The sequence below is a fragment of the Macaca mulatta genome, chromosome 12, assembly GCF_049350105.2.
Source record: "Macaca mulatta isolate MMU2019108-1 chromosome 12, T2T-MMU8v2.0, whole genome shotgun sequence".
In the NCBI taxonomy this organism is placed as follows: Eukaryota; Metazoa; Chordata; class Mammalia; order Primates; family Cercopithecidae; genus Macaca; species Macaca mulatta.
In genome coordinates, this window is record NC_133417.1 from 146,970,317 (window position 1) to 146,994,913 (window position 24,597).

The following is a 24,597-nucleotide window of genomic DNA, read 5'->3' on the forward strand; positions in this document are numbered from 1 at the left end:
ATTTCCCGGCCTCAGCCGGATTCGAAGGGATTGGCCGGGGCTGGGGCGAGGGCGACGCGCTGTGGGACCGACACTCGCGCCTGCGCCCTGGGCCTTGCCGGCACTGGAGCAGCGTCCTGGGCTTCCGGGGCGGAAACCGGTGCCCCGTGTCCCGTGCGGGCCTCCGTCCTCGGGCTAGCAGAGCCTTTCGCTTCGGGAGAGCCGGTGACGCCGCGCGGGCTGGATGGCTGCAGACGCTGGGTCAGGGCGCGGACGAGCGGGGGGCAGGGTCGGAGGGGCTCCCGGGCGCTGCCCGGGCAGCGTCGCCTCTCGTTGGCTCCTGGCTGCGCGCAGCGGGCCCGACTCACGGCCCTGCGGTGCCCGCTGCACGCGCGAGGACTCCGGTCCCGCGGCGCGCGAGACGCACGAGCGAGATGCCTTCCGAAGCGCGGGGCCCAGTGCCCAGGCTCAGCCGGGGCGCCTCCCAGAGCTCACCTGGAGCCCACCCCGACTGCGTTCTGGAAACGCTGTGTTTGACAGCAGGGGCAGGATAGGGGGCTGTGTAGACACTGGCTACCTGGCAGTTGTAGTAAAACCGTGGGGTTGATAAATGTTCACCATTGTTCCTGAAGCGCAAAACTGCAGGGCTCTGAAAAGTCCGTGTGTGTGTTTGTGTTGTTGTTTTGTTGTTGTTTTTTGTTGTTCTTTTGTTTGAGACGGAGTCTCGCTCTGCCGCCCAGGCTGGAGTGCAGTGGCGCGATCTCGGCTCACTGCAACCTCCGCCTCCCGGGTTCAAGCCATTCTCCTGCCTCAGCCTCCCGAGTAGCTGGGACTACAGGCGCCGCCACCACACCCGGCTAATTTTGTGTATTTTTAGTAGAGGCGGGATTTCACCGTGTTAGCCAGGATGGTCTCGATCTCCTGACCTCGTGATCCTCCGCCTCGGCCTCCCAAAGTGCTGGGATTACAGGCGTGAGCCACCGCGCCAGGCCAAAAAGTCCGTTTTAAAAGATGATGTATACAAATTATAGCACGGAGAGAGAACGGGCAAGTTGTTTCCTCTTTCCATGCCTCCAACTCCTCTGAAATGTGGGTCATGATGGTAAGAGGAAAAACTGTCTCTGCTATAGAGAGGTGGAAAAAGTCCCGCGAAGTGTCCCTGGCATCTAGAAAGCGCTCAGTCGTGTTTGCTGTTATCTTAGGGATATCTGGCTGCCTGGACATTTCTCAGATGAGACTTTTTGTTATTTTAGATACCTAAATTACTATCTTTATGTGCCAAATTGTCGGTTGTCAGCTAGACCTCACTTTCTGCTTAGCAGAAGAAAAGGTAGGAACTGCATTTCCCAGAATCATCTGTGTAGCTCTGTATTACAGCCTGCCAGAGAGAGGCACTCATACCTTTGGAGGTGATTATTCTTGGGAGGCACTCTCAGCCAGAAATATAGATGAAATTCAAGGCTGTTTGCTAATGAGCTTTTGAGAACCACCTGCCTCACTGATGTAGACCAAGAGATTGCTGGTAGCTTTCTAGTGTTGAGTTTGCATTGGCTTTGCCATGAGCTCTTGAGACCTCCACCCACTTCAGTGCTTTGGGCTGAGGTCATTGGCAACAATTTCCCTGACTTTGCTCCCAGCCTTTGTGTAAGCCCATTATCACTGCATACCTAGAGTAGCTTTGTGTTTTCCAGTAGCTGAACCCTGCCCAATTCAGTTTGGGGTTCTGGAAGGATGTGGGTTATATTATTATTACCAGTTATGCCCTTTTTTCCTTTTTAATTTACTTTTATTTTTATTTTTTTTGAGATGGAGTCCTGCTCTGTCGCCCAGGCTGGAGTGCATTGGCGCAATCTCGGCTTACTGCAACCTCCACTTGCCAGGTTCAAGCGATTCTCCTGCCTCAGCCTCCTGAGTAGCTGGGATTATAGGTGCCTGCCACCACCCGCCTGGCTAATTTTTGTATTTTTAATTTATTTTATTTTTTAATTTAATTTTTTTTTTTTTTTTGAAACGGAGTTTCTCTCTTGTGGCCCAGAATGGGGTGCAATGGCATGATCTCGGCTCACTGCAACCTCCACCTCCCAGGTTCAGCCTATTCTGCCTCAACTCCCAAGTAGCTGAGATTACAGGCGCCTGCCACCACGCCCAGCTAATTATTGTATTTTTAGTAGAGATGGGGTTTCACTATGTTTGCCAGGCTGGTCTCGAACTCCTGACCTCGGGTGATCCACCCATGTCAGCCTCCTTAAGTATTGGGATTACAGACGTGAACCACCGCACCCGGCCTGCCCTTCCTTGACGTCCAGCTTAGCTGTGAGACTTCCAAATGGTGATGTAAAGTATTCTGCTGTCTTGTGCCCCGTTCAGGCAGAAGCTCTAAAAGGTGTTTTGTGGTTTAGTCCCTCCCTTTCTGCCCCCAGCATGAACACAGCATGTGCACAGTGAGAGCTGATTTTTCACCCCAGATCCTGTAACAAAGGCACGTGAAGTACAGCCGTCAGCAAGAAGTAAGCCATTGTGATTTCGAGTCACTGAGACTTCGGGATCCTTTGTTACCACAGCACAACCTAGCGAACGCTTACAAGTACTAAGAATGGTACTTATTATTCTCTTACATAGATAATCAAAGTAATATCCCTTTTTTCTGATTGATACCTCCTTATAAAATACCATCTTGTTGCCCTCCAAAGGATGAAGGGGATTGTAGTAAGGAAGACCACGTTCCCGGGGCTGGGCGAGGCTGCAGTACTGCCTCTTGTCAGGTCCAGGAGGACTCAGCAGGCTGATGAGGAGGAACACAGGGCATCCGTGTTGGTGCATGCATGGCTTTCCTGGCTCCCCTGGGACGGGAGGAAGGTGAGGATGGAGGGAATCTGGCTGGCTGGGCCTTGTGTACTGGGGAGTGGAGGACCCTTTTGACTGCAGGGATTGCTGAAGCACATGAGCATCTTGAAGTGTGTTAATAAGATACAAGAAACACTTTTCCTATTCCAGCACGGTGTACCTCTCGTAGGATGCTTTTTAGCACAGGTAGCGGAATACCAGCCAGCCCACTGTGGCTCAGAGCATTAAGGTATTCAGTCATCTGACATTACATGAAGTCCAGTGTTAGGCAGGAGCTCTGTGACTCAGGACATCAGGTTGGTCCACATTCTAGCAGTTCTCTTGGTGTTCCTGCCTGATCACAGGATGACCGCCACACCCCGGCCTGCTGACCTCAGTCCTGGCGTGGGCGTAGGAGGGTCTATGTGGCTGAGAATCCAGTGTCCTTCGTACTGCCACGCTGACAGCCTCAGCCTGATTTCCAGCACTGTCTGTCCTGGAGCAATGGGTGCGAGAGTCACTCCACAAGACCCTGGAGGCCCGATAGGCGAGTAGATCCACTTCATGGGTGAAATGTGGGATGCTGGGTCTGTGTGGTCAGAGATAATAGGTGAAATGGAGTTGGCCACAGGCTGATAATTGCAGAAAGATGCAGGTGGACACATGGGTTCATTAGGTTCTCTGCTTGCTTGCTTTTTTTTTTTTTTTTTTTCTCCAGACAGAGCCTCGGTCTGGGGACATTTGGATTGGGATGGGGGTACTAACAGCATCTAGTGGGTATAGGCCAGGGATGCTGGGTAAACATCCTATGAAGCATGATGTGGCCCCACACAGTGAAATGTCATCAGACCCAAAGTGTCCCTTGTGCCAAGGTTGAGAAACTTGCTCTAAGCAGACCACAGCAGGCACGAGCCATCTCTCTGGCAGTTTTGTTTTGTTTTTTTTCCAGACAGAGTTTTGCTCTTGTTGCCCAGACTGGAGTGCAATGGCGCAATCTCGGCTCAATGCAAACTCTGCCTCCCAGGTTCAAGGGATTCTCCTGCCTCAGCCTCCCAAGTTGCTGAGATTACAGGTGCCACCACCACGCCCAGCTAATTTTGTATTTTCGGTAGAGATGGAGTTTCACCATGTTGGCCAGGCTGGTCTGGAACTCCTGACCTCAGGTGATCCACCTGCCTCAGCCTCCTAAATTTAGTATTGGGATTACAGGCGTGAGCCACTGTGCCTGGCCCTCTCTGGCAGTTTCTAAAATAAGGTCCCTTCAAAAGTGTTTGCCAGTTTTGTGTGTGTGAATGAAAGAAGACAAATTGGTCTCTGGGAGAGTTATATTTAATATATGATATGTGAGGGCCAATAACCCTTAATAATAAATATATTTTTTTAGACAAAATACATGAAGACCAGTTTCTACATAGAGAATCAGTAAAAGATGGCTGGGCGCGATGGCTCACGCCTGTAATCCCAGCACTTTGGGAGGCCGAGGCGGGCGGATCACGAGGTCAGCAGATCGAGACCATCCTGGCTAACACGGTGAAACCCCGTCTCTACTAAAAATACAAAAAATTAGCCGGGTGTGGTGGCGGCGCCTGTAGTCCAGCTACTGGAGAGGCTGAGGCAGGAGAATGGCGTGAACCCGGGAGGCGGAGCTTGCAGTGAGCCAAGATCGCACTGCTGCACTCCAGCCTGGGCGACAGAGCGAGACTCTGTCTCAAAAAAAAAAAAAAGAGTCAGTAAAAGATATAAAGCAGAAAAGGATGGAAGAACTACAAATAGGCAACAAATATGTTTTAAAAATGTTTAGCTTCACTTAAAATGAAATAAATATGATTAAGACATTTAAGGTTGGCTTCCCCCCCCACCCATGAGTTTAGCGAAGGTTAAAAATTTTTAAAGCCTGATGAAATCTAGGGTTGGCCGAAGTATGGAAAACACAACCAGTGGCCATGCCGCTTGGTGTAACCTTCCCTTTGGGCAATTCATTTAAAAGTATCAGCCCTTAAAATGTGCAATACTAGGCCAGGCATGGTGGCTCATGCCTGTAATCCCAGCACTTTGGGAGGTCAAAGTGGGTGGATCACGAGGTCAGGAGTTCGAGACCAGCCTGGCCAACATAGTGAAACTCATCTAATAAAAATACAAAAAAAATTAGGCTTGGTGGCGGGTGCCTGTAATGCCAGCTACTCGGAAGGCTGAGGCAGGAGAATCACTTGAATCTGGCAGGCAGAGGTTGCAGTGAGCTGAGATTGCGCCACTGTACTCCAGCTTGGGCAAAACAGACTCTGTCTCAAAAAAAAAAAAAAAAAAAAAAAAGCAATACTCTCTGAGCCTGCAGTACTGTTTCTTTCTTTCTTTTCTTATTTTCTGTTTTGAGAGGCGCCCGGCCCTACCAGTTCTTTAGAAAAAATTATTAGAAATGTACTGCAGGCCAGGCGAGATGGCTCACGCCTGTAATCCCAGCACTTTGGGAGGCCAAGGCGGGTGGATCACGAGGTCAAGAGATCAAGACCATCCTGGCTAACATGGTAAAACCCCATCTCTACTAAAAATACAATAAATTATGTGAGGCTGAGGCAGGAGAATCGCTTGAACCCAGGAGGTAGAGATTGCGGTGAGCTGAGATCACGCCACTGCACTCCAGCCTGGCAACAGAATGAGACTCCATTGCAAAAAAAAAAAGGACTGGTGAGACAATGTGATATCCTTGCTCCTCCTCCCATTGTTCGGTAGGGGTATAATGTTTCTCCCATTCAATCTGGGTTGGCCCCAGTGACTTGCTTGACCAATAGAATGTAGTCAGGTGATGTCTTGGGGCTACCAAAGTGAGGTCACCCAGGCGACTTCCACCCCAGCCTCCTGGGACTCAGACCTCCTGCTGCTGAGACTGCTGTGCTGGAGAGGCCACACGTGGGTGTTCTGGCCCACGGTGCCAGCTGACGTCAGCCTTCTAGCCACCCCGGTGATCTCTGTTCTGTCACACTGGACAGGATTACCCAGTGGAGCTGCTGAAATTCCTGGCACACTGTCACACGTAACACAATGGTTCTGGGCCGGGCATGGTGGCTCACGCCTGTAATCTCAGCATTTTGGGAGGCCGAGGTGGGTGGATCACAAGGTCAGGAGTTCAAGACCAGCCTGGCCAATTGGGTGAAAGCCCATCTCTGCTAAAAATACAAAAAGTATCTAGGCGTGGTAGCACACGCCTGTAGTCCCACCTACTCAGGAGGCTGAGGCAGCAGAATTGCTTGAACCCAGGAGGTGGAGGTTGCAGTGAGCCGAGATCGTGCCACTGCAGTCCAGCCTGTGTGACAGAGCAAGGTTCTGTCTTAAAAAAAAAAAAAAAAGTTTTTTTAAACCACTAGGTTTTCAGGAGTCTGTAAGGCGGTCTGTAAGGCGGTGATACATAATGGTGGCAGATACACGCAGTTATATGTATAGCCATGTTCATTAGAGCATGATTTATGATACTGAAAGATTGGGGACATCTGTAAGGAGTTTGTTGAAGTCTGATACGCCACCACAATAAAATAAATCTAGTCAATGGGACAAAGCAGGGTGAGTAAAGCAGGGCCAGATGTTCACAAGGAGTATTCAGCTAAAAACGTAAGTCAGCTCACACCTGTAGTCCCAGCATCGCGAAGGCCAAGGCAAGAGGATTGCTTGAGCCCAGCAGGTCAAGCTGCAGTGGACTGTGATCACACCACTGCACTCCAGCCTGTGACAATGTGAGAGCCTGTCTCAAAAAACAAAACAGGCTGGGCTCGGTGGCTCACGCCTGTAATCCCACCACTTTGGAAGGCCGAGATGGGCAGGTCATGAGGTGAGGAGTTCGAGACCAGCCTGGCCCCACGTAGTGAAACCCCATCTCTACTAAAAATACAAAAAATTAGCCGGGTGTGGCGGTGGGCGCCTGTAATCCTAGCTACTCGGGAGGCCAAGGCCGAGGAATCGCTTGAACCTGGGAGGTGGAGGTTGTAGCAAGCTGTGATCTTGCCACTGCACTCCAGCCGGGGTGACAGTGCAATATTCCATCTCAAAAACAACCTACAAACAACAAAACAAAAAGTAAGTAGTAGAAAAATGGTACTGTGACTCAATAAAAGAACAACCCAATGAAAAAATGGGCAAGTGCTGGGCACGGTGGTTCATGTCTGTAATCCTAGCACTTGGGGAGGCTGAGGCTGGAATAGTGCTTGAACCCAGGAGTTGGAGACCAGCCTGGGCAACATAGATACCCCAACTCTACAGAAAAATTTAAAAATCAGCCAGGTGTCACAGTGCGTGCTTATAGTCCCAGATATTCAGGGCTGAGGCAACAGGTCCTTTGAACCCAGGAGGTGGAGGCTGCATGAGCCATGATTGTGCCACTGCACTTCAGCCTGGGTGACAGAGCGAGACCCTGACTCTAAAAATAATAATAATAACGGAGGCTGGGCATGGTGGCTCACGCCTGTAATCCCAGCACTTTGGGAGGCTGAGGCCGGCAGATCACGGGTCAAGGAATAGAGACCATCCTGGCAAATGTGGCAAAACCCTGTCTCTACTAAAAATACAAAAATTAGCTGGGCATGGTGGCAGGCACCTGTAATCCCAGCTACTTGGGACGGAGAGGCAGGAGAATCGCTTTAACCCGGGAGGCAGAGGTTGCAGTGAGCTGAGATTGCACCATTGCACTCTAGCTTGGGTGACAGAGCGAAAGACTGTGTTTCAAAATAATAATAATAATAATATAATAACCAAAAATTGGAAACAACCAAGATGCTCTTTGATAAGTACATGGGTAAACTGTGGAACATCCAGACATTGGAATATTTTTCAAATTAAACATGAACTAGCTATTAAGCCACGGAAAGGCATGCTGGGGCCTTAAATGCATGTTGCTGAGTGAAAGGAGCCATCCTAAAAAGGCTCACACTGTATGATTCCAATTACACGACATTCTGGGAAAAGCAAACTATGGAAACAGTAAAATGATAAGTGGTTGCCAGGGGCTTCAGGGGAGGGGAGAGGGATGAATAGGGAAGCGCAGGGGATTTTTAGGGCCATAAGACTATGCTGTATGACATGTAATGGGGGCAGCTGACATCATACGTTTGTCAAAACCTGTAAGAATGCATCAGGCACCGGGCGCGGTGGCTCATGCCCGTAATCCCGGCATTTTGGAAGGCCGAGGCTGGTGGATCACCTAAGGTTAGGAGTTTGAAACCAGCCTGGCCAACAGGGCGAAACCTCATCTCTACTTAAAACACAAAACTTAGCCAGGCGTGGTGGCGCCTGCCTGTAGTCCCAGCTACTTGGGAGGCCGAGGCAGGAGAATCGCTTGAACCCAGAAGACGGAGGTTGTAGTAAGCCAAGATTGCACCACTGCACTCCAGCCTGGGCAAAGAAGCCAGACTCCATCTCTAAACAAACAAACAAATAAATAAAGCACAAGGCAGAATGAACTCTTATGGAAATAATGATGGACTTTGGCTAATAATTATCAATATTGTTTCATCAGTTGTAACAAATGTAACACATTAATGCAAAATGTTTATAATAGAGGAATCTGTGTGTGTGTGTGTGTGTGTGTGTGTGTGTGTGTGTGTGGCAGGGGGAGTATATGAGAACTCTACTTTCTGTTCAATTTTTCCATAAACCTAAAACTGATGGAAAAATAGTCTATAATTAAATGAAGCCAGTAAGGATGCACTCAAACTGCTAACATTAGGACTGAAAGGTGAAAAAGGCAATCACAGTCCTGCCCCCTGGGGAGGTGGGAAGCTACAAGTTCCTGTATGGTTTGATTTTTTTGTTTTTGAGACGGAGTCTTGCTCTTGTTGCCCAGGCTGGAATGCAATGGCACAATCTCGGCTCACCACAACCTCCACCTCCTGGGTTCAAGCGATTCTCCTGCCTCACCCTCCCAAGTAGCTATTACAGGCAGCTGCCGCCACACCAGCTAATTTTGTATTTTTATTAGAGATGGGGTTTCTCCATATTAGGCTGGTCTCGAAATCCCGACCTCAGGTGATCCACCCACCTCGGCCTCCCAAAGTGCTGGGATTACAGGCGTGAGCCACCACACCCGGTCAATTTTTTTTTTGTTTTTTGTTTTTCTTTTTTTTGAGGAGTTTCGCTCTTGTTGCCCAGGCTGGAGTGTAATGGCCTGACCTCAGCTCACTGCAACCTCCATCTCCCAAGTTCAAACGATTCTCCTTCCTAAGGCTCCCAAGCAGCTGAGATTGCAGGCATGTGTCACCACACCTGGCTAATTTTGTATTTTTATTAGAGACGGGGTTTCTGCACGTTGCTCAGGCTGGCCTCAAACTCCTGACCTCAGGTGATCTGCCCACCTCGTCCTCCCAAAGTGCTGGGATTACAGGCATGAGCCACCAAGCATTTTTTTTTTTTTTTTTGAGATGGAGTCTTACTCTGTCAACCAGGCCGGAGTGCAGTGGCGTGATCTCAGCTCACTGCAACCTCCGCCTCCCGTCATTCTCCTGCCTCAGCGTCCTGAGTAGCTGGGACTACAGGCGCCCGCCACCACGCCCAGCTAATTTTTTTGTATTTTTAGTAGAGACGGCGTTTCACCATGTTAGCCAGGATGCTCTCCATCTCCTGACCTCATGATCCGCCTGCCTTGGCCTCCCAAAGTGCTGGGATTACAGGCATGAGTCGCCACACCCGGCCTTCTGGCTCTGTTATCCAGGATGGAGTGCAGTGGCACGATCTCGACTCACTGCAACCTCTGCTTTCTGGGCTGGTTCAAACAATTCTTGTGCCTCAGCCTCCCAAGTAGCTGGGACTACAGGCACCTGCCACCAAGCTTGGCTAATTTTTTTTGTATTTTTAGTAGAGACGGGGTTTCACCATGTTGGTCAGGCTGGTCTCCAACTCCTGATCTCAGGTGATCCGCCTGCCTCGGCCTCTCGAAATGCTGGGATTATGGGTGTAAGCCACCATGCCCGGCCTGCATTTTTATAATGAACATAATAGTGGCAACAACATTGTTTCTGGTTTTCAGTATTTGACTGGGGTTTAGGGAAGAGTTCACCAAGGGGGACATAACTTGTTTTTTTAGATGGGAGTCTCTGTCACCCAGACAAGAGTACAGTGGTTTGATCATGACTCATTGCAGCCTAGACCTCCTGGGCTCAAGCCATCCTCCCACCTCAGCCTCTCATGGTGATCATACAGATTTGAGTCACAGCACCTGGCTTACTGTCTTTAAAAATGCAGTTTAAATAATGAAAGTACTGCTCCTGGCTGGGCGCGGTGGCTCAAGCCTGTAATCCCAGCACTTTGGGAGGCCGAGATGGGTGGATCATGAGGTCAGGAGATCAAGACCATCCTGGCTAACACGGTGAAACCCCATCTCTACTAAAAATACAAAAAACTAGCCGGGCGAGGTGGTGGGTGCCTGTGGTCCCGGCTACTCGGGAGGCTGAGGCAGGAGAATGGTGTAAACCCAGGAGGCGGAGCTTGCAGTGAGCCGAGATCCGGCCACTGCACTCCAGCCTGGGTGACAAAGCGACACTCCGTCTCAAAAAAAAAAAGTACTGCTCCTTTGATCAGGTTATGCTAATTTGTGTGACCAGCAACGCTGCATCTCTGAAGTCAAGGACGTGGCTGGGGGTGGGGCGGGGGGTTCTGGGGCCTCTACACTTTCCATCTAGTGGTCATCAGTTCTTGGGGCCTGGGGAGCCTTTCGGATGTTCTCTTGAGATCACAGAAAATAGAGACAGGACTGGGAAGTGACACACACTTCACCCATTAAAGACCTGCCAGAGATGAGTTGGAGTCCCAGCTTGGGGGTGTCCAGCTGTGAGGTGGGAAGAGGAGAAACATGGGTACTGGTGAACACTGCATGATGATGCTACACAAAGTTAGGAGGCAGAGAAGAATCCCCCCAAAAACTAATATTTAAACATTTTTAATTATTTTATTTTATTTTTTAAGATGGAGTCTCACTCTGTCACCCAGGCTGGAGTGCAGTGGCACGATCTCAGCTCACTGCAACCTCCACGTACCGGGTTCAAGTGATTCTCCTTCCTCAGCCTCCTGAGTAGCTGGGATTACAGGCACCAGCCATTATGTCCAGCTAAGTTTTGTATTTTTTTTCTGAGACGGAGTCTCGCTCTGTCGCCCAGGCTGGAGTGCAGTGGTGCAATCTCGGCTCACTGCAAGCTCCGCCTCCCAGGTTCACACCATTCTCCTGCCTCAGCCTGCCGAGTAGCTGGGACTACAGGCGCCCGCCACCACGCCTGGCTAATTTTTTTGTATTTTTAGTAGAGACGGGGTTTCACTGTGTTAGCCAAGATGGTCTAGATCTCCTGACCTCGTGATCCACCCGCCTCGGCCTCCCAGAGTGCTGGGATTACAGGTGTGAGCCACCGTGCCTGGCCAGTTTTGTATTTTTAGTAGAAATGGGGTTTTGCCACGTTAGCCAGGCTGGTCTCGAATTATTGACCTCATGATCCACGGGGTTTCACCCTGTTAGCCAGGATGGTCTCGGTCTCCTCACCTCGTGATCCGCCCGCCTCATCCTCCCAAAGTGCTGGGATTACAGGCGTAAACCACCGCGCCTGCCCAATTTTATTTTACTTTTGAGATGGAGTCTTGCTCTGCCACCCAGGCTGGAGTGCAGTGGTGCAATCTCGACTCACTGCAACCTCCGCCTCCCAGGCTCAAGCGATTCTCCCGCTTCAGCCTCCCTAGTAGCTGGGATTACAGGCACCTGCCACCATGCTTGGCTAATTTTTGTATTATTATTATTTTGAGACGGAGTCTTGCGCTTGTCACCCAAGCTGCAGTGCAGTGACGTGATCTCGTTTCACTGCAACCGCCACCTCCCAAGTTCAAGTAATTTTCCTGCCTCAGTCTCTGAGCAGCTGGGATTACAGGTGCCCGCCACCACGCTCCAGTAATTTTTGTACTTTTAGTAGAGACATGGTTTCACCACGTTGGCTAGGCTGGTCTCAAATTCCTGCCCTCAAGTGATCTGCCCGCCTCGGCCTCCCAAAGTGCTGGGATTACAGGCGCGAGCCACCGCTCAGAGTCCTAAACATATTTTAATTATGTTTCTCCAGTATTTTTTTTTCTTTAAAAAAATTTTTTTGGAGACAGAGTCTTGCTCTGTCGGCCAGGCTGGAGTGCAGACGTGATCTCCGCTCACTACCACCTCTGCCTCCCGGGCTCAGCCTCCGGGGTAGCTGGGACTACAGGCGTGCACCACCACGCCCGGCTAATTTTTTTTTTTTTTAATTTTTAATAGCCTCGGGGTTTCGCCACGTTGGCCAGGCTGGTCTCAAACTCCAGGCCTCAAGTGATCCGCCCGCGTTGGCCTCCCAAAGTGATGGGATTACAGGCGTGACACAGCGTGCCGGCCTTCTCCAGTATTTTTGCATGCATCTTACTGCACACCTTTGCACGCCATCTTATTAACTATATCATATTGCTTGCACGTGCCGTTTCGGCCAAGGCATCCAGATGGTGCGGGTGCTGCCTGCCTCGACAGGTGGCAGCAAAGGAGCTGGTGCCCTCACTGGTGCTGGGCGGGGCGGCCGCTTTCCTTTGAGGGAAGGGGCGGCCTTGCCCGGGGAGGGCGCTAGGGTCCAGGCCCTGAGGGAGGGGACAGCTCGCTCCGGCCACGCGGTGCCGGCCCTCGGCTCAGGCCGGGCTGAGGCCCCGGAGGCTCGGGGTCCGGAGGGAAGGCGCTGAGCCAGACAGGCCCCAAGGAGCCTTCGGGAAGGTGGGGCCTCGTGGCGGCCTGGCCGGGATCCTGGCCGGGAGCAGCGCCGTCAGGACGTGCCCGAGGTCTCCGGGGCCACGTGTTGGCGTCTGGTGGCCCTGGGGTCGCTGGCAGGTTCGGAGGGGAGACGCCCACCTCGGTGCCTTGGGCTGTACGGCGGGCGGCGGGGCCGGGAACCCCTGCTCCTCGGCCTCCGATCTGCTGCGGCCCTGGGTCCAGCTCGCTGCACGACGCCGCCACCACGACCTCCGCCCGGGCCCCGCAGCCCGCCGCCCGCCGGAAGCCTAGGGGCGCGTCCGGCCCCGCCCCCGACCGCGGCCAATGAGCGCGCGCGTCTCATGAATAGTGAGCGCGCTGGCACCGCCCCGCCCCCGCCTCCCGCGGCACCGCCCGCCCGCGCAGACCCCGAGCGCGGCCGCGGACGAAGATGGCGACCGCCATGTACTTGGAGCACTATCTCGACAGTAAGCGCGCTCCGCGGGCCCCGCGCCCGCCGCCCACGCGGAGCTCCCAGTGCCGCAGACCCCCGCGCGCCGGGCACCGCATGCAGACCCCGTGGGCTCGGGAGGGCGGCGGGCGCTGCCGGGTGCGACTTGGGGCGCGCGGACGGGGCGGGGCAGGGCCGCAAGAGAGGGGAGGGCGCGGGGGGCGGGCGAGGGGGGTCCCGCCGGCTCGGCCGCGCCAATTCCAGGTGCGTCACGGCGGGGCGGGGCCGGGTGGGCGGGGCTTGCGGACTCGTCCCGCCCATAGCTTAGGTCCCGCCCCCACCCAGGCCCCGCCTCGTCTCCGCCCCCAGCTCCGGCCCCGCCCGTTCCCGGCCCCGCCCGTCCCGTCCGGTCTGCAGGTCGAGCTGACACCCGCTGCGGGGCTCCGGGGCTTGGGGGCTCCGGGGTTTGGGCCCCCGCCTGGCTGTGCGCCGGCCTCTTGTGTGACCGCGGCTGGGGAGGGCGTGCGGGCCACGGGGCGTCTCTCCCCGGCCCTGGGGACTGCAGCTCGGAGACGGGGAGGGCGGCGCCGAGTCGGCCCTGGTGGGCGGGCGGTGCTGTGTCCAGGTGGCAGCAGGTCGGCGCCCCCAGCGGCTGAGCGATGGTGCTTTCCCTCACTCTACAGACCAGGGAAGGCCCAGCGCTGCCCAGCAGACTGCTCAGGGTCCCCCGCTCGTAGAGGGGCAGAGCCCACGCGGGACCCCTGACGTCGGCCCGGAATGGGCACAGCTTTGGGGTCGCGGTGTTTGGGGTTGTGCTTGGTGACTCTGGAGGGCCCTTATGTGGGCGCTGCACTGGGGATCCTCATGGTCTTCGGCCTGGCACTCGCCCAGGAGCTGAGACAGTGGCGAGTGAGCCGTGGCCTGGAGTTGGAGACCCTTGCCCTAGGGGGACGCCCTGTTCTGCCCATGTGCTCTGCTGTCTCGTGGGGGTCTGAGTAGTGGGGGGTTCCCCGGGTAGAAGAGTCAAACCCGGGAGCACGCTGGAGGAGAAGCCTTCTCCATCCTGGTGCCCAGCCAGTGGGCTGGCCTCCCAACGAGGGTTGACTGTGTGTGTGCCTGGGAGGCTGCGCCTCTGTCCTCTAGGGGACCTGGGAAAACACGGGCTGGAAGCATCAGATGCATAAGATAGCGTTAGGTTTAAAATGATTGCCTGGTAACTGTGAACAGCAGATAGGAGGGTGGCCAAGACCGGAAGAGGCAGCCCCCCTCAGGAGCCTGTGTCAGCTGTGCAGGGGGCGGAGGTTGGCCTGCTCTAGGGGATATCAGTGCAGACTGGAAAACAGCACGGGGGTCTTCCTGGCAGACTGTTGGGGATGATTGCGATAGCCACAGGGACTATTTAAGTAAAATTAAAAATTGAATAGCGTTAGTTCCATTTCCAGTGCTCAGTAGCTCGGGATGGCCACCACTGTCTTGGGCAGCTCAGAGAAAGAGCATTTCTTTTCTTTTTTCTTTTTCTTTTTTTTTTGAAATCGAGTCTCACCCTGTTGCCCAGGCTGCAGGGTGTGATCTCAGCGCACTGCAACCTCCGCCTCCCGGGTTCAAGCAGTTCTCATGCCCTAGCCTCCCGAGTAGCTGGGACTGTAGGTGTGCACCACCATGCCCAGATAATTTTTGTATTTTTAGTAGAGACGGGGTTTCACCATGTTGGCCAGGCTGGTCTTGAACTCCTGACCTCAACTGACTTGCCTGCTCGGCCTCCTAAAGTGCTGGGATTACAGGCGTGAGCCACTGCGCCCGGCCGAGAGAGAAAACACTTCTATCCTTGCATAAAGTCGCGTGGACAGCGTGGCTACACTGCTCGATGCACTGGATTTCTGGGTAAAGTCGGGGAAGATCAAGGAGGACCCAGGGTATTTTGGCTTGAGCCTTGGAGAATGCTGCTCCCTGAGGTGGGGTAGCCTAGAGGGTGGGGCCAGGTGGCCTCCTCTGCCTCTGCTGTTGGTTTCCAAGTTTCCCTCTCCCTTCTTTGACTTCTGACAGCTTTTGAAGTGTGTTAGCCTCTTATCAGCACTATTTGGTACCTAAGTCAAAAAATGATATCACAATCCTGGCGCTCCCCAAACCCTAACAGAAACAGAAGACAGAGTGGGCTTGTCATTTTAAACTTTAAGTATAAAACTTTTGGCCAGGCCTGGTGGCTCAACGCCTGTAATCCCCGCACTTTGAGAGGCTGAGGTGGGCAGATCACTTGAGGTCAGGAGTTTGAGACAAGCCTGGCCAACCTGGTGAAACCCCGTCTCTACTAAAAATACAAAAATTAGCCGGGCATGGTGGCATGTACCTGTAATCCCAGCTACTCGGGAGGCTGAGGCGTGAGAATCACTTGAACCCGGGAGGTGTAGGTTGCAGTGAGCCGAGATTGCACCACTGCACTCCAGCCTGGGCAACAAGAGCAAAATTTTGTCTCAAAAAAAGAAAAAAAGACAAAACAACCTTTGAAGGTGAATTTTTGTCCTGCTACTGAGAGGTACCTGACTTCCATGTTTTTGTGTTTCAGGTATCGAGAACCTTCCCTGCGAACTTCAGAGGAACTTCCAGCTGATGCGAGAGCTGGACCAGAGGACAGAAGGTGGGTTTAGGCCTCTCAGTACAACCAGAACTGGGTTCTGACAGCTGGGAGCCAGCAGCTCCTGAAGGCTGGGGGCAGAGGGTTTTGAGGGGACCCAGGTTAGTGGGGCATTGGCCTAGCCCTGGGCTGTGGGTATCACCCAGTGTCTTGCAGTAGGTGTTGATACTTTCAAAGCCACATTTAGTTTCTTGGGTTCTTACACATCTTTATATCATGCTCTTATAACCATCACCCTTTCCAATCAAAATATTTATTGCCATTTTTTTTCTTTTATAAATTTTCAATTTTCAGAGTATGTAGTGTGTGCATTGTTTTAAAAGTTTGGTAGTATTTTTTGGCCTTTTGGTGTTTAACTCCGGTTTTTGTTTTTTTTTTTTTTTTGAGACGGAGTCTCTCTTTGTCGCCCCGGCCGGAGTGCAGTGGCGTGATCTCAGCTCACTGCAAGCTCCGCCTCCTGGGTTCACGCCATTCTCCTGCGTCAGCCTCCTGAGTAGCTGGGACTACAGGTGCCTGCCACCGTGCCCGACTAATTTTTCTTTTTTTTTGTATTTTTAGTGGAGATGGGGTTTCACTGTATTAGCCAGGATGGTCTTGATCTCCTGACCTCGTGATCTGCCTGCCTTGGCCTCTCAAAGTACTGGGATTACAAGCGTGAGCCACCATGCCTGGCCCTAACTACATTTCTCTTTTTTTTTTTTTTTTTTTTTGAGAGAGTCTTACTCTGTTGCCCAGGCTGGAGTGCAGTGGCACGATCTTGGCTCACTGCAACCTCCACCTCCCACATTCAAGTGATTCGCCTGCCTCAGCCTCCCGAGTAGCTGGGACTACAGGCACATGCCACCTCACCTGGCTAATTTTTTGTAATTTTAGTAGAGACAGGGTTTCACCATGTTCACCATGTTAGCCAGGATGGTGTTGATATCCTGACCTCATGATCCACCTGCCTTGGCCTCCCAAAGTGCTGGGATTACAGGCATGAGCCACCACGCCCGGCCCTTAAACTCCTTATTTCTAAACAACATGTTTTAGTTGTTGTTTCTTATTTTATCTCTTGTCAGTTTTAAACTTTGTTCAGCCATATATGGCACATGCAGCTGTACTTCTCCAGTGGCCCCCACCAGCTCACCTGCCTGCACCTTGCTCCCCCATCTCCTGGCTGTAGTTAGTTGGAATTTGTGGTGAGACCAGTGATGGGACTTCCATTGGGCAACCGTGTAGGTACTTTAACACTGAGCCATGCCACCTGCTGTGCTTATATATTTGACCCCTTTTGAATAAGTCTGCGTATTTCTTTTGTTGTTTTTTTTGTTTTGGTTTGGTTTTTTGGGGGACAGAGTCTCGCTGTGTCCCCCAGGCTGGAGTGCAGTGGCTCACTCGGCTCACTGCAAGCTCCGCCTCCCAAGTTCAGGCCACTCTCCTGCCTCAGCCTTCTGAGTAGCTGGGACTACAGGTGCCCGCCACCATGCCCGGCTAATTTTTTTTTGTATTTTTAGTGGAGATGGGGTTTCACCATGTTAGCCAGGATGGTCTCGATCTCCTGACCTCACGATCCACCCGCCTCAGCCTCCCAAAGTGCTGGGATTACAGGCGTGAGCCACCGCGCCCTGCCAACTTTGCGTATTTCTTAGAGTTACTCGTTGCCTTGTTTCTTGGCTTTTTTTTCTGCATTCTACCCTCGTCTCCCAGGCTGGGCTTTTCCGTTTGGTCTGAGTGTCAGGCTGTCTACCCTGACAGTTCTGTGTGTGTTTTCTTTCCATGGAACCCTCTGTCCTGGAGGCCACAGTCCTGATTGTTTCTAGGCCTACTGCACACTTGTTGCCCTGAGGTTTTCCTAGGATCTCCTTTCACCCCTCTTCAGTGTGGGACCCTCTTCCTGGAATCTTAAATGTCCTCTTTTTTTTTTACTTGCTCTCCTGTTTTGATAGAGCCTTTCCTCTGGTAGGTTCCTGAAAAAAGGCCCATAGGAAGGTAGATTTTCTTGGCCGGGCACGGTGGCTCACACCTGTAATCCCAGCACTTTGGGAGGCCGAGGCGGGCAGATCACCTGAGGTCAGGAATTCGAGACCAGCCTGACCAACATGGAGAAACCCCGTCTCTACTAAAAATATAAAATTAGCCGGGTGTGGTGGCGCGTGCCTGTAATCCCAGCTAATTGGGAGGCTGAGGCAGGAAAATCACTTGAACCTGGGAGGCGGAGGTTGCGGTGAGCCGAGATCACACCATTGCACTCCAGCCTGGACAACAAGAGCAAAACTACATCTCAAAAAAAAAAGAAAAAAAAGGAAGGTAGATTTTCTTGTAACGTAACATGTCTGAAAATGTGTTTGTTCTAGCGTCATACTCAGTTGATAGTTTGGTTGGGTATAGAATCCCAGGTTGACAATTGTTTTCACTCAGGAAGTTGGCGGCATTGCTGCCTTGTCTCCTAGCTTCCACGTTGCTGCAGAAAATCTGGTGCTGTAGGCCGGGCGCGGTGGCTCAAACCTGTAATCCCAGCACTTTGGGAGGCCGAGACGGGCGGATCACGAGGTCAGGAGATCGAGACCATCCTGGCTAATATGGTGAAACCCCGTCTCTACTAAAAATACAAAAAACTAGCCGGGCGAGGTGGTGGGCGCCTGTAGTCCCAGCTACTCGGGAGGCTGAGGCAGGAGAATGGCGTAAACCCAGGAGGCGGAGCTTGCAGTGAGCTGAGATCCGGCCACTGCACTCCAGCCTGGGCGACAAAGCGAGACTCCGTCTCAAAAAAAAAAAAAAAAAAAAAAAATCTGGTGCTGTTTGGATTCTTGGTCCTTTATATGTGTGATCTTTTTTTGTTGTTGTTATTCCTATTCAGAAGCTTTTGAGATGTATCTCTGAAGTTTTAAATTTCGTGGTAATGTGTTTTGGTGTGGGAGTCTTTTATTTTTTTTTTTTTGAGATGGAGTTTCACTCTTGTTGCCCAGGCTGAAGTGCAGTGGCGCAATCTCGACTCACCACAACCTCTGCCTCCCGGGTTCAAGTGATTCTTCTGCCTCAGCCTCCCAAGCAGTTGGGATTACAGGCATGCGCCACCATGCCTGACTAATTTTGTATTTTTAGTAGAGACGGGGTTTCTTCATGTTAGTCAGGCTGGTCTCGAACTCCTGACCTCAGGTGATCTGCCCGCCTTGGCCTCCCAAAGTGCTGGGATTACAGGCGTGAGCCACCATGCCTGGCCTGAGATTTTTTATGCATTATGCTGGGCACATTGTTTTTTTTTTTTTTTTGAGATGGAGTTTCGCTCTTGCTGTCCACGCTGGAGTGCAATGGCACGATCTCGGCTCACCACAACCTCCACTTCCTGGGTTCAAGCAATTCTGCCTCAGCCTCCTGAGTAGCTGGGATTACAGGCATGCGCCACCACACCCTGCTAATTTTTTGTATTTTAAGTAGACATGGGGTTTCTCCATGTTGGTCAGGCTGGTCTCGAACTCCAGACCTCAGGTGATCTACCCGCCTCAGCCTCCCAAAGTGCTGGGATTACAGCCATGAGCACCGCGCCCGGCCTAGGCACACGTTTTGCAAGACTGAGATAGCTGTGTTTTTTCGCTTAGGTACAGCATCTTGACTAGGGAATATAGAGAGTTATTTAATTGTGAAATGTAACATATATTCAGAAATGAGGTACAACATTTATAGATTGCTTAACAAATATTACCAGGTGAACCTCTCTGTTTTCTGCTACTGAGATGGAGAAATCAAGCCCTTTAGCACCTGAAGACCTTTGTGACCCTCCTAGTCATGACACCCATCCATCCAAGGGGTGACCATCTTGAGTTTGGTGATAGTCACCTTCCACCTTTAACAGTAGTTTTCTTTTTTTTTTTTTTTCTGAAACGGAGTCTCGCTCTGCCATCAGGCTGGAATGCAGTGGCACAATCTCGACTCACGGCAACCTCTGCCTGCTGGGTTTAAGTGATTCTCCTGCCTCACCCTCCTGAGTAGCTGGGACTATAGGTGCGTAACTCCACGCCCAGCTAATTTTTGTATTTTTAGAAGAGGCGGGGTTTCACCACGTTGGCCAGGATGGTTTCCATCTCTTGACCTCATGATCCACCTGCTTTGGCCTCCCAAAGTGCTGGGATTACATGCGTGAGCCACCGCGCCCGGCCTTCAACAGTAGTTTTCTTACCTCTCTAAACCAAAGAGTTACAAGCTGTGTCTGTTTCTGCCCTTTGTATTAATGGAATCATCCGGTATGTTTTCTTTTGTTTCTTGCTCTTTTTGCTCTGTGTCACCTTCTGTGGGAATCATCCGTGTTGCTGTGTGTAGCTGTGGTTTGCTCTGTTTGTTGCTGAGTAGCACTCTGTTGTCTGAAGGGACCATATCTGATTTCTCCATTTCACTGAGGATTGGACATTTGGGTTGTTTTCTGTTTCCTGCTCTTATGAATGTTTTCCCACGTGTATTTCTTTAGGTTACATAAGGTTTCTTTAGGGTGTTTAAGAGTAGTATGTTCTTTCTTGACTGCTCTACCGAAAAAAGAAGAAAACAAAAAAAAGAGTAGTATGCCAGGGCATAGGAAAGGTGACTACATAATTAATTATTCACACAGGATGTTTGAGAGTCAAAGAGGGCACTGTGACCACCTGCTGTGTAACATTCAGAACTGGGACTGTTCTGGGCACGCTGCCGTAAAGTCTGCACATCCACATGATCCCAGACTGTTTGTGCAGAACGGTTCTGCCCACTTGCACTCCCACCAGCACGGCGTGAGTTCATGTCAGCCTACGTCTTTGCCACAACTTGGTGTTGGCTGACTTTAGTTGTTTCCGGTCTAGTGAGCCCATCGTGGTGTCTTGTGCAGGGCTAGCTTTTCCCCCATTTCTCCATCAGATAAGAAAGCAGAGATTGACATCCTGGCTGCAGAGTACATCTCCACGGTGAAGACGCTATCTCCAGACCAGCGCGTGGAGCGCCTGCAGAAGATCCAGAATGCCTACAGCAAGTGCAAGGAATACAGCGATGACAAAGTGCAGCTGGCCATGCAGACCTATGAGATGGTGAGGGTGGGCGGGGGCCACGGCACCCGCAGACCTATGAGATGGTGAGGGTGGGCGGGGGCCACGGCACCCGCAGACCTATGAGATGGTGAGGGTGGGCGGGGGCCACGGCACCCGCAGACCTATGAGATGGTGAGGGCAGGGCGGGGGCCACGGCACCCGCAGACCTATGAGATGGTGAGGGCGGGGCGGGGGCCACGGCACCCGCAGACCTATGAGGTGGTGAGGGCGGGGCGGGGGCCATGGGTCTTCCTCCGACCTCTACTGCCTCTCATGCAACAAAATGTAAAAACTGCCCAGAAATGGGCATAGCCAAGTGGAAGGCTAGCTTTGGTAGCCTGACGCTGCTGGAGGAAATACAGACAAGATACACTTCATGTGGGACCATCCTTGTTTTTTTTTTTTTTTCTGGACCCTTTTTGTTTGTGTATCTGCTCGGAGGAACCATTTGGTTTTTTTTTTTTTTTGAGACAGTCTCACTTTGTCGTCCAGGCTGGGGTACAGTGGTGTAATCTTAGCTCAGTGCAACCTCCGCCTCCCAGGGTCAAGTGATTCTCGTGCCTTAGCCTCCCAAGTAGCTGGGATTACAGGCATGCAGCACCACGCCCACCTAATTTTTACATTTTTAGAAGAGACGGGGTTTCACCCTGTTGGCTACACTGGTCTCGAACTCCTGACTTCAAGTGATCCGCCCGCCTCAGCCTCCCAAAGTGCTGGGATTACAGGCATGAGCCACCATGCCCAACCTCCAGGTGGCCATATTTTATTTTATTTTACTTATTTTTTATTTTATTTTATTTTATTTTTGAGACAGTCTTGCTCTGTTGCCCAGGCTGGAGTGCAGTGGCATGATCTCAGCTCACTGCAACTTCCACCTCCCAGGTTTAAGCGATTCTCCTGCCTCAGCCTTCTGAGTAGCTGGGATTACAGGCATTACCAACAGGCTAATTTTTGTTTTTTGTTTTTGTTTTTTTTTTGAGACAGAGCTTTGCTATTGTTGCCCAGGCTGGAGTGCAATGCCACTATCTTGGCTCACCACAACCTCCGCCTCCCTTGTTGAAGCGATTCTCCTGCCTCAGCCTCCTGAGTAGCTGGGATTACAGGCACGCACCACCAAGCCCGGCTAATTTTGTATTTTTGGTAGAGATGGGGTTGCTCCATGTTGGTCAAGCTGGTCTCGAACTCCCGACCTCAGGTGATCCTCCTGCCTCAGCCTCCCAAAGTGCTGGGATTACAGGTGTGAGCCACCGTGCCTGGCCTGTATTTTTAATAGAGATGGGGTTTTGCCATGTTGGCCAGGCTGGTCTCGAACTCCTGACCTCAAATGATCCACCCGCCTCGGCCTCACAGAGTGCTGGGGCTATGGCATGAGCCACTGCGCCTGCCCTAATTTTTGTATTTTTATTAGAGACGGGATTTTACCATGTTGGTCAGGCTGGTTTCGAACTCCTGACCTCAGGTGATCAGACTGCCTTGACCTCCCAAAGTGCTGGGATTACAGGTGTGAGCCGCTGCACCTGGCCTCCAGGTAGCCACATTTTAAAGTAGGATTCAGCGTCAGATATCCCAGGCCTTGTTCACCGCATTTCACAACTCTGCTTCTCATTATTGCCCACACGCCTGTCTTTTCCCTAAATGGGATTCATTCCACTGCAGTCAAAATATGCAGAAAAAGCACAAGACCTTGCATGGACTTTGAAATAGTGGGCCTGGATTTAGCAGAGGTTTGTTCATTGACGACTCAATTAAAGGGCAAGAAGGCATTTCCTAGTGGATACTTTTGTACATTTGTGATTTCTAAGGTGTTTCAGTTTTACTTTAAAACAAGACTTTGGGTATCCTTTTGTAGGTGGATAAACACATTCGAAGGCTTGACGCAGACCTGGCGCGCTTTGAGGCAGATCTGAAGGACAAGATGGAGGGCAGTGATTTTGAAAGCTCCGGAGGGCGAGGGTTAAAAAGCAAGTCTGTTAAATTTTTTTCTTTATTACTGTTAACTATGGCGTTTTGAAGTTTTGTCACAGTAAATCATTAAAGTATGATCACTAGGGTAAGTATCATATTTGGGTAAACCTTGTCTTGCAAGCTGGGCACAGTGGCTCACGCCTGTAACCCCAGCACTTTGGGAGGCCAAGGCAGGAGGATTGCTTGAGGCTGGGAGTTTGAGACCAACCTGGGCAACATAGTGAGACCTCATCTCAACAAAAAAGTTAAAAATTAGCCGGGTGTAGTGGTGCACACCTGTGGTCCCAGCTACTTGGCAGGCTGAGGTGGGTGGATTGCTTGAGCCTGGGAGGTCAAGGCTGCGGTGAGCTATGATTGTTCCATTGCACTCCAGCCAGCCTGGGAGACAGAGCGAGACTCCTTCTTAAAAACAAAACACAAAACTTGCCTTGCTTTAGCGAATTCTATAAAAATAATTTTCATCTTGATTGTTTTTCAGAAGGCCGGGGTCAGAAAGAAAAAAGAGGGTCCCGGGGCCGAGGCAGGAGGACATCAGAGGAAGATACACCAAAGAAAAAGAAGCATAAAGGAGGGTAAGAGGCTTTCCCCTCTTTTTCCCAGAAGAACAAATACCCATAGCCAGTATCCCGGATGTAGAAACACTGATGGAAGCTGACCCTTGAGTGAAGTGCACTCCGTGTGCTGGGTGGCATTCGGGTTCTTCTGGTTCTTATGCTGTGTGCCTGTCATCAGCCCGTCCTCACCGCAGCCATGGAGGGGGTGCCGTTGTTGGGCATTTTCCGTGTCGCAGGGACCTGCCCAGGCGTTAGAGCTGCTGTGGTGTGGCTGGGCCTGCACCTGGAGTCTGACTCCAGTGCCTGTCTTCTTAGCCACGGTGTGTGCTGCCCCGCTAGGGACAGTAGGTTGGTGAGCGTGTTGTTGACAGAGGCCAATGTAAACCACTCTTCAAGTAGCTAGATTTCTGTGTATCTGTCAGTTATTTTATGTGTCAGTATATAGTTTGCATATATTCATTGTTAAATTATGTGGCCACATTTATTAAATAGACATGTCATTTAACTTGAAGTTCTTTGAGATACTTTATTTAAAGCATTCTCCCACTGACACCCTCCCTGCCAAAGGTATTGTGTACCCTCCAAAGAGGTCAGAGCATTACCTCGGAGGAGTGACATTTAGACTAAAGAGAAAATGCTGAAATGCCACAAAGCCTCTATGGAGATGATTCTGGTGGGGAGTGGTCAAAGAGTGTCAGTTTTGGGCATGGTGGCTCATGCCTATAATTCCAGCACTTTTGAAGGCCAAGGCGGGAAGATCACTTGAGCCCAGGAATCTGAGACCAGTCTGGGCAACAAAGTGAGACCCCCATCTCTACAAAAAATAGAAAAAATTAGGTGAGTATAGTGGCGTGGGCTGTAGTCCCAGCTACTAGGGGAAACTGAGCTGGGAGGATCGTGAGCCATGATCGCACCACTGCACTCCAGCCTGGTCCACAGCGTGAGATTCTGTCTCAAAAAAAAAAAAAAAAAAGAGTTCTTCATGACAAAAAAGGCACCATTTTCAGTTTTTTTGTTTTTTGTTTTTTGTTTTTTTTGAGACAGGGTTTCACTCTTGATGCCCAGGCTGGAGTGCAGTGGCACAATTCTCCTGCCTCACCCTCCTGGATAGCTGGGACTACAAGCGTGCACTACCATGCCCAGCTACTTTTTTGTATTTTTAGTAGAAATGGGGTTTCACCATGTTAGCCAGGCTGGTTTCGAACTCCTGACCTCAGGTGATCCACCCGCCTCAGCCTCCCAAAGTGCTGGGATTATAGGCATGAGCCACTGCACCCGGCCCAATTTTCAGGTTTTTTTTTTTTTTTTGAGATGGAGTCTCACTCTGTCACTCAGGCTGGAGTGCAGTGGCACAATCTTGGTTCACTGCAACCTCTGCCTCCCAGGTTCAATCAGTTCTCCTGCCTGAGCCTCCTGAGTAGCTGGGACTACAGGTGCATGCCACCACATCCAGCTAATTTTTT

At 51.4% G+C, this 24,597-nt stretch overlaps 1 protein-coding gene across 6 annotated transcripts in view; it reads left to right on the forward strand.

Moving 5' to 3' along the window:
- The first annotated feature begins 146 nt into the window (after nt 1-146).
- ING5 (inhibitor of growth family member 5) overlaps nt 147-24,597 on the forward strand; it is a 39,742-nt gene continuing 15,291 nt past the window's right edge. For 2 of the 6 annotated variants that reach the window (XR_013401798.1, XR_013401797.1), the window contains exons 1-5: nt 12,933-12,996; nt 15,520-15,591; nt 20,449-20,615; nt 22,465-22,576; nt 23,059-23,152. Coding sequence is in view for 4 of the 6 variants with exons in the window: in XM_015111562.3 (XP_014967048.1) it covers nt 12,960-12,996; nt 15,520-15,591; nt 20,449-20,615; nt 22,465-22,576; nt 23,059-23,152 (482 nt within the window). In the remaining 2 variants the exon portion in view is untranslated. 6 annotated transcript variants of the gene reach the window in all.